Source organism: Penaeus monodon, chromosome 35 (assembly GCF_015228065.2).
Source record: "Penaeus monodon isolate SGIC_2016 chromosome 35, NSTDA_Pmon_1, whole genome shotgun sequence".
Taxonomy (NCBI): Eukaryota; Metazoa; Arthropoda; class Malacostraca; order Decapoda; family Penaeidae; genus Penaeus; species Penaeus monodon.
In genome coordinates, this window is record NC_051420.1 from 720,085 (window position 1) to 730,084 (window position 10,000).

At 35.4% G+C, this 10,000-nt stretch overlaps 1 protein-coding gene across 1 annotated transcript in view; it reads right to left on the minus strand.

Annotated features, from left to right (window-relative positions):
• Positions 1-10,000, minus strand: part of LOC119594943 (mRNA-capping enzyme-like) — a 12,708-nt gene that overhangs the window by 1,686 nt on the left and 1,022 nt on the right. The window contains exons 2-11 of the mRNA XM_037944010.1: positions 8,263-8,466; positions 7,221-7,413; positions 5,323-5,434; positions 5,031-5,137; positions 4,582-4,777; positions 4,228-4,346; positions 3,938-4,056; positions 2,921-3,049; positions 1,802-1,993; positions 1,059-1,159 (exon numbers count right to left, since the gene is read on the minus strand). Coding sequence (XP_037799938.1) covers positions 1,059-1,159; positions 1,802-1,993; positions 2,921-3,049; positions 3,938-4,056; positions 4,228-4,346; positions 4,582-4,777; positions 5,031-5,137; positions 5,323-5,434; positions 7,221-7,413; positions 8,263-8,466 — 1,472 coding nt within the window. The remainder of the gene's footprint in view (positions 1-1,058; positions 1,160-1,801; positions 1,994-2,920; positions 3,050-3,937; positions 4,057-4,227; positions 4,347-4,581; positions 4,778-5,030; positions 5,138-5,322; positions 5,435-7,220; positions 7,414-8,262; positions 8,467-10,000) is intronic.

Below are 10,000 nucleotides of genomic sequence, written 5' to 3' on the forward strand. Positions count from 1 at the left end.
GCTTGTAGAGCATATTATATTGTGTACCAATTACATGATGCATATCACAGCACTTGAAAACTGATGATTTTACTAACTGACTGGATAGAAGACCTGCTATGCTACAATGGAGTGAATATTTTAATTAGAATTTTTAAATAAAAATCAGAACATTAACAAAAATGGTTATAACATCATCTTAAATGACCACATCCTACACACTCAGAGGAACTGCACAGCCTATGCTCATATTTCCAACAAATATCTATTATACCTGCTTTAACAAACATTCATAATGGCAACTAGTATCTGACAGTATAGATTACATAGCATTCAGAAAAAAATCCACTTGTCAGAAAGCAGTGTTTTTTTTTTCTTTTCTTTTCTTTTCTTTCTTTCTTTCTTTTAGGCAAAATAAACACCTACTAGAAAACTCACCGGTTACCAGTGTTACCAGATATATATCACTTGCACAATAGATTGGAGGTATCAAACTTACCTTCATAAGCAGTACATTGATTATAATTAATTAATAACAAAGTACACAGTATCTGCTGGGGGAAGACATGAATCATTCCATTCCTATTTCCATTCTTACTTTCTACCTTGAAACTAAAAAAATATATAGTCTAGATGTTTAACCATAGTTATTTTCTATTTTTCTTGAAACTAAAAAAATATATAGTCTAGATGTTTAACCATAGTTATTTTCTATTTTTCCTCCCATTTGCTTCACTTTATTCACATTCCTACTACATTTTGTGGAGGCTGTAAGAAGAAATGTTATCTCATGACACAAACACAAGAACAGAGAGTATGCCTAGTCTTGCAATCCTATAGGACAGAATCCATAAAATATCAACCTGAACTTAAAACTCCTCTACTTTAGGCCAGGAGGACTGTACAGGACAAGCCCTGGGTCCAGTTTCCTGCCAGAATCAGGCAATGAGACAGACCAGGTTCCAGCAATGATCCAGTATTGGCATTGCCATAATCAGATAATTAAAGCACAGACACAGTAGTATGCAAAAGAAAAAAAAATCACATGTGGTTCTTAAAGAAAAATGCTATGTACTCACCCTAAACCACCTTTCTTGACAATTTTTAACTTGAAGTCAACAGAATTGTGGCTTGCAGGTTTCCATTTCAGGACTAGATCACATCTTCCAGGTATGTAAGGCTGTAAGACAAACCAATTTATCAATATTTTTTCACACGCTTAACAATGGCTTCAGAAAGTATCATAAAATTATTTTGTATGATTAAAGTTTATCATAAACCATATCACTTCTATAAAGATCATTATAAATCACATCCCATGGCTACAATCAAAATTAAATAAGAAAGAAATAAACAAATACACAAAAAAGTAAATAAAATAATATAATATATATATATATATATATATATATATATATATATATATATATATATATATATATATATATATATATATATATATATATATATGTATATTCTCTCTCTCACTCAGCCCTCTCTCTCTCTCACTCATCTCTCTCTCACACAATTCTCTCTCTTTCTCTTGCTCATTTCTCTTGCTTACCCAAATCTGTCTCTGTCTCTGTCTCTGTCTGTCTGTCTGTCTGTCTGTCTGTCTGTCTGTCTGTCTGTCTGTCTGTCTGTCTGTCTGTCATTTCTCTCTCTCTCTCATTCATATCTCTCTCATTTATATCTCTCTCTCACTCATGTCTCTTTCTCTCTCTTTCGCTCATCCCTCTCATCGATCTCTCTCTCATTCAGAAACTTTTTAACAATGATCTGAATGGATATTTCCTGGAACAAACCAAACGCCTCAACCTACATCACACTCTGGCTGGAATACCAAACCATCGGGTTCGTGGCACAACTTGGACTGGAATGATTCGCTCAGGAGCTTCTGGGTATAGTGCTCGTTGGCATCCCAGAAGTCCTTTCTCCGCACACTGAACGGTTCCTTCTGTTTGTTTAGGAGACCCTTTTCTATGGCAGCATTTCTCGGGCAGATGATGTCCGTCTGCAGAGGGGAAGGAGACGTGAGCAGATATGGTGGAAGAATCAGTTGTAAGAAGAGAAACAGGAAAGACTAGAAATAAGGTACATCTGCTTACTTTGAGATATGAGAAATTTAAGAATTACAGGTAGTATGTTATGATTCTTACTAAATGAAAACCTTTATATAAAGTTGGTTACTGGTTTTGATTGTAAAGCCTATCAACACATACAAATATTTAAGATTTAAATTTCATGGACCAAGTGTTTTGTATAAATAATTAACACAGATGTAAAGTTGTTTTCCAATTCAGACTGAAAGAAATCTATGACAAATTAAGGTAACCACAATCAGACATCACTTCTAGAGCATAAAAAAATTAAATGAAGGAATGTTGTGTTAATCTATCTGTCTAGCCTACACTAGAACAAATTACATCAAAGATCTTGTCAAAGACAGGTTAGACATCTGCTCAAAATATCTGGCAATCACCACCTCAATGTTGGAAGTAAAATGGTCCTGTTGGCCAGAATCACGATGTCAAATTTTTACATACAGCCCTATTTTCTTGATTGCGGCATCTTCCAAACCCAACATAATCATAAATCCATGGCTTAAATCTTTTTCTTTTTTTTTTCTCAAAGGAAGATACTTTCCATGTAAATTAATAAAATTAATGACTAATTAAATAATGTCTAACACATAAATAATATCTGGGAGATTCAGAAGACAGCAATTACGCTTGAGCAATAAACTCAAATTATGTTTATAACATGGATAAATCGAGGAGGCCTATTAGCAATTGCAGTCAGTGGATTTCCGTCTGGCTCATATGGGAATCCTGACGTACAACTGAACACCCTCCAGTTACCCCAGACTAGAGCTATGCCTCTTTGTGTATTCTCAGGGAAATCAGTGATACCGTACATATAATAATCAAGAAGTCCTCACCATAATCCGTTCATATCTCATTTGGAAAGTGTCGTTAATGATGTCCCGTCCTTGAATTTGGACCGCATCGTAGATGAGATATCGTGGAATTTTTTCGCCTGTCTTGGGATTTGTGTCTATGACCATTTCCTGCAAAGTTTCAAGAAAAATTCCAGTTAAAATTTTTAAAGATACATGCACTGTGCACATAATACACTGCACCAGGATAATGCATCTGGTTTACTGACAGCAGTGTAGACACCTAAGACGCTATTTCATAACATCTTAATCACTTTCCTGCGAATATTCTTCTTTGTAAGAAATTATATACTTTTGTCTAAGTTTCCCTTCTGCTGTAATTGTAGTAATGTTAGCTAATATATCTCCTCTTTTGGTCTGTCTTTCATTTTGGTTTCTCTTTTTTTTTCTTAGAATTCTGTTTTCTCATTTTCATTTCTAACGAAGACAGAAAAGAAAAAAAAAGGAAAAAAAAAAAAGGATTGTAAGAGAGATGAGAATGGTGGGCAGAAAAGAATTAAAAAGGGAAGAATACATAAAAGAAAGGAATAGATGAAAAAACAAAAGGGAAGAGAGAATAGGAAAATAAAAAAAAAAACAATGAAAGAAGAAAGAACAAAAGAAAACATAAAAGAATGAAAGACACTGAGAAAAAAAAATAATATGATAAAAGAAACAATTAAATACAAAAAAAAAAAAAGAAAACAATGAAGAAGAAAAAAGAAAGGAAGGGGGAAATATAAAGAAAAAAAAGAGAAGTGAAAAAAGAACAGACGCTATTACTCTGTGTTTACGAATGAAACATCTTTACGATTCCTCCTTTTACCCTTCTGCATTTTTTCCAATATGTAAAAAATCAAAGCAATTTTCCAATGCCAGGAATCTAATAATAAACACACAAGCCACAAAAGACCATGAAAATTATTCTCCAATGAAAAACCTAACTACATTTAGAACTTACTGCTCATATAACATAAACCCTAGTCTTCATAAAGAGGGGGGGGAGGGGATATAACATACCCCATCAACTAGCGTGTCCGACATGTGTACCATCAGGTCAAACTTCTGTCGAAACTCCACTTCAGGTGCCTGGAAAATGCTGTTGTCGCGATCTGCTAAATAGACTTCCTTCCTCCCACCTGTGAAAGAGTGTGCATGTGAAATACTTAGAATGGCTTCCAAGTATACTGTGATCTTATAGCAATCCATAGACAATGGTATTACCCTGTTCTATTCTCTCTTAATGACACTGTACAAGTTTACTTCATTTAAAATCTAACACCTATTATTCTCCTAAAAAAACTACATACTTATGAGCATCATGTATCTCGTCCCGTCCGCCTTCCAAGACACTTTATAGGGCTTGTCTCGCAAGAAACTAAGGTTTTCTTGGTCCATGCTGACAGGCTGACATCCGGGGAACCCAGTTCTGTAACACATTTAATTCTAGTATCAATTTCACAGATAATTAAAAACCTGGGAAATAGTTTAGGTAAAAATTTAAATGAAGCATTACAATTCAGTGTTTGGATACAAATACAACTGCTTTTACCTACACATTAACATTACAAGCATAAATTGCTTACCAGGTATCACTTAAAATGCATTATATGATACTCAACAAAGTAAAGCATATGATAGATAAAGAAGAAAATCCTCCTTACCCACTCCAATTACATAACTGCTGTATCCGCCTCTGTATTTCAGACAGCTTTGGCTGAACTGTGATAGGATAAACACCAGAAACTCCCTCCATGAAGGTGGGGTTTTTCTTATTTTTTTCTCTCTTCTTCCCTCTTCCACCTCCTCCACCGCCTCCCCCTCCTATGCTTTCATCATCATCATCTACAAAACTGTCTTCTGCAATTAGAGGATACAGAACAAATTAGAAACATTGCATTTTCTAAGAAAAAACGTTTCTCCTAGATTCTTTAACATAATTTTCACGAACAATAGCATTCTAATCATTTTCTTTCTTTTAACTACATTTTTTCTCTCACATTAAAAATCAAAAGACAAACATTTTTCTTTTTCTTAAATATCATATTGCTCTTTCTAGCATGCACTTTAACACTCATTTGACCTTCTGACATCAAAGACACACAAACCATACCATGGCACCAGTCAGGTAATTCTGGGGCAGGTGGGGCATCATTAGGGTCGTCACCTGAGCGAGAATAAAGTTCACACAGGTAGTCTGCTTTGTATATGCCTGGATGTCTGTTGATTGAAGTAGAGTAAATCACTGAACAGTCAATAAACATCAAATAAACTTTCTACTTAGTAAAAAATATGCATATTCTAGTAAGATATATATATACACAAATGCCTTCTCTCATTAATGAAGATGGCCAGAAAAGTCACCACCTTGGCCAGAGGAAAGAGATTTAGAAAACAGAACCTACCTGGCTTTTGCAAATGCACTGATTGCATAATCGATAGCCCAGTCATTTTTCATAATAAAGTAAGAGCTTATCAGAAAACCTGTTCTGTTGAAACCATGGGTGCAGTGAACAGCTGAAAAGTAATAAGATCAGAATCACTTTTCTACATTTGTATATACAGATGCACTTCTTATACCATACTATACTGTAACATCAAAAAATAATGAAAAATACAAAAATATATAATAAAATTAGGAGTAATAACACAATAAGAAAATGAAGACACTGATCATCTTTATAGCACCTTTAAAGATTAAGCAGAGTCAAGAAAGACACAGAATCAAGAACAAATTAATAATTCATTCCATATGAATCCAAAATAAATCATTTTCCTTCTTTTTTTTGGTAAACCTTACTCTTTCATATTACATGAATAATTAATATAATATATATATAAATAAAAAATAATAAATAATAATAATAATAATAATAATAAAATATAATAATAAATAATAAATAAATAATAATATAATAATATAATATAATAATAATTATAATGATAAGATAATGAAATGATAATGAAATGATAATGATAATGATAATGATAATGATAATGATGATGATGATGATGATGATGATGATGATGATGATGATGATGATGATGATGATGATGATGATGATGATGATGATGATGATGATGATGATGATGATAAATATAATAATAAATATAATAATAAATATAATAATAATAATAGTAATAATAATAGTAATAATAATAGTAATAATAATAATAAATAATAACAATAGTAATAATAATAATAATAATAATATAATAATAATAATAATAAAAAGGAGTTAATATAATGAGTAGATTTGAGGACATTTGCTCTTACACTATTGCCACCTTGCAGCATATATGAGTTCCAGGCAAGGAAGCCCTGATGACATCACAAAGCACTCCATCCCCCATCTTTAGCTTCTCTCTTAACCCATTCATGCCAGATGTGTCATCATGTCATGGCAAACTAGGCCCAAATGCCAAGTGGCATATATCCATTCCACACACAGGCAAACCCTGCTTGATGTCTTTTATTTTAGGCCTGCCTTCCAACAGAAATGTGTATACCATAATTTAAAAAGTCCAGAAAGCAGGATAATGTAGGTTTCTAGCATTTCCATCTTTTCCATTCAAGTGGCAGACTGAGTTCAGTCCCTGACGCGGGGCTCGGTATGGCGCAGGGAAATCCTATCGTGAATGGGCTTAGCCTGAGCAACTTTCTACAACTCACCCGTTTCTTTTATTCATTCTTTCATCCATGCCTCCCTTTCCCTGTTTCTTATTTCTTCTTTGCCTCTCATTCATTCATTCATTCTCTCTCTCTCACCCATTCTTTTTCTCTCTGTCTTATTTTTTGTTCTCCCCCCCCCATTCATTCTCTCTCTCCTTTTCTCATTTATTCTTCAGACTCTCTATGTGCATCCCTGTCTTTTTATCTTTCCCTTATTCATCTATTCATCCATTTCCTCTCTCTTCCTCTGTCTGTCTATCATACCACACCACAGGTATCACTGAGTTCTCTGCTTAAACTAATAGGATTTTACTCTGAACTTGCTCTGCTGCTCCTCAGCCCCTTTCACTATATGTCTGTCATCTTCAGTAAAACAAATTTCCTTTGAAAAGTTACACAGAACAAAGAAAATATCAGTCAATTCCATGTCCGACATAATAACAGGTTAAGCCAGCTACTTGCTTCCTACATTTTTTTGTGTGATTTACAGTGGCTGGGTGCACTTTAAGGATAATTTCTATCCAAATTACATATTAGATTACATCATTTCTTATTGAAAAATTATCAAATTATTAAAAAAAAACAGACAGACAGACAGACTTTAGCCATCACCCTTAACCTTCAGCATACCTATTATCTCTAGGGGGTTTTTCCTGATGAACCTGTCACAAATGTCAACAAAAGTGTTGACCTGGTCTACACTGGGACACTCTCCATGCCCTCGGCAGTTGATTTTCAGATAGCGAGCTCCTTCTTGCTTGATCTCAGACTCATTATAAAATCTTGAAGTGTTTGTTAGGTCAATCCATAGGCCTATCTTCACCTGCAATAGTTAAGGAGAAATAAGATAATGTCAAAACCATGTTTTTTTATGTAGATTGAAGGTAAATAGTAAACAACCCAATATTGCATATTATAAATAAGAAATCTCAGGAAGAGAGAGGGAAAGGGGGAAGGAAGAAAAAGAGAAAGAGATGGAGGGAGGGAGAGTGAGAAATAGCAAGAGAGAGAGAGAGAGAGAGAAATAGAAAGAGAGAGAGAATAGAGAGAAAGAGAAATAAAGATAAAGAAATAGAGATACAGAGAAATAGTGGGAGAAAAATAGAAAGAGAGACAGAAATAGAGAGAGAGAGAAATAGAAAGAGAGAGATTTGATTTGATTTGATAAATTTAATATGTACTATGGATATCACACTGAGAGAGAGAAATAGACGGAGGGATAAAAAGAGAGAGAGAGAGAGAGAGAGAGAAGAGAGAGAGAAGAGAGAGAAGAGAGAGAAGAGAGAGAAGAGAAAGAGAGAGAGAGATGGAAAGAGAGAGAGAGAGGAAAGAGAGAGAGAGATGGAAGAGAGAGAGAGATGGAAAGAGAGAGAGAGAGAGGAAGAGAGAGAGAGGAAGAGAGAGAGATGAAGAGAGAGAGATGGAAAGAGAGAGACAGATGGAAGAGAGAGAGAGAGAGAGAGAGGAAAGGAGAGAAGAGAGAGAGATGGAAAGAGAAGAGAGAGAGAGAGAGAGAGAGAGAGAGAGAGAGAGAGAGAGAGAGAGAGAGAGAGAGAGAGAGAGAGAGAGAGAGAGAGAGAGAGAGAGAGAGAGAGAGAGAGAGAGGAGAGAGAGAGAGAGAGAGAGAGCACGAGCAGTGAGGGGATGACACAAACCATAAATGTATCCCCACCTTGTAGCTCTTCATTGAGGCAAAGAGCATAGCTGGGGAGAACCTGTGTTCCGGCGGCACCTGGTCATCGAACCTTGAGCTGAGCGGGGTCTTGAATGCCAGGAATTTGTCGCCTATGAGAGTGTTACTCTTGCGCGGGCAGAGGAGCCATCGGGGTGGGATGGGCCCTGGCCCTCCTCTGCCCCCACTGCCTCCTCCTGACATCTGGAGAAAAAAAAAAAAAAGTTTTTTTTTTTTTCTGCAATTGAGACGCATGTAGTGCTTACTAATAATCATCTGATACTGCCAGGCAAGTTTCCTTCCACCATATTCCATAAATTCACCCTTATAGCGCTATTCCCTTTACAGGCCCTCTTCTCCTCAATCCAATCATAGGGAAAACTCCAGGTATATCGTCTTTTTATTATCTATATAACTAGATATCTGTAAAACATATTATTTTATTTATGATAAAAAGTAATTTTATATATCTTTTATTAACATATTCATATTCCCATGCTCTTACTTGGGCAGAGTATACTGTGCGCTGTGCACCAAAATCTAGTGAAAGAGTGGGTTGGCATGGCCTGTTTGTAAAGAACCAAGATGACAGTTAGCTCACAGTCTCTAAAGCATCTACATTTGAACTGCAATATAAACTTCATTCTACCTATACTACCTTGGTAAGTGAGTGCAATAAAAGACCAGCTTGAATTTTCAATTAGCTAAGTATATCAGTTTTCCCTTGACGAGTCTCAGTGGTGTTCTCCAAGCAATAATGGCGTGCTTATGATAATCAGCTAGGACCTGCAATGCTTGGCAAAATTGTTCACACCATGCCTCCGGAGTGAAGCACAGCATAAGGGTGATTTACCTGCCTTTTGTTCAAACACAGGAGACAACTTTCTCAATTCTGTGCTACACTGATACTCTTTATACTCACAAGTAAACCTGAGCTCTTGAAATACCTACAACCAAAAATCGCCACCATGAAACCTGTAAACTCTGGTCTTTTGGTTAAGCTTCATGGTATGGATGCATTAAGACAGGGTAAGCTGAAAATTATATTCTTGTAGTGGCCAAAAAATTACAGTTGCCAAGACCAGAAATAATCTGAAGACAAACCAAAATGCTACAAATAAAGGGGAAAAATTTAGGAAATTTTATTCAGTGTTCCAGAGTTTCAGCTCTACCTTGTCGTGCATACCAAGGTGACTCCGGGTGATTTGTGGCAACCATCCCGCACTGGGCATGGGAGTCTGCTAAACATAGCAGAACTTACCACTCAAAGCACTTTAGCACACTGCCACCAATATAGCCGTACCCGACAGATCAAGTAGTTTGTTGACCCGGCAGTAACAGGTTAAGTATTTTAAGTAGTATTTTAAGAGTATATGCCGTCCAATAACCAGAAGATTAAACACAGGGCTGTATTAACCATTGAGCAAAATAAGCATGTGCTCAGGGCATCAAGGAGGGAAGGGGGCACCAAATACCCAATTAGATATCATTAATATGAAAAGCAAAAATAAAATTTGGGATAAAACTTTGTGTGGTTTATTATGCTTATATTTTGAATTACACATATATAAAATTTTGGATAAAATTTTGTGGTTTATGATTATATTTTGAATTACAAATATAAAGGGCACTAAAGTCTTAAGTTCTTAGGGCCTCTGAAGGGCTTAATCCAGCACTGATTAAACCAGACAAAAAAATTAATACTCTAAAAATCTTCTCACAAATCCAAATAATGAAC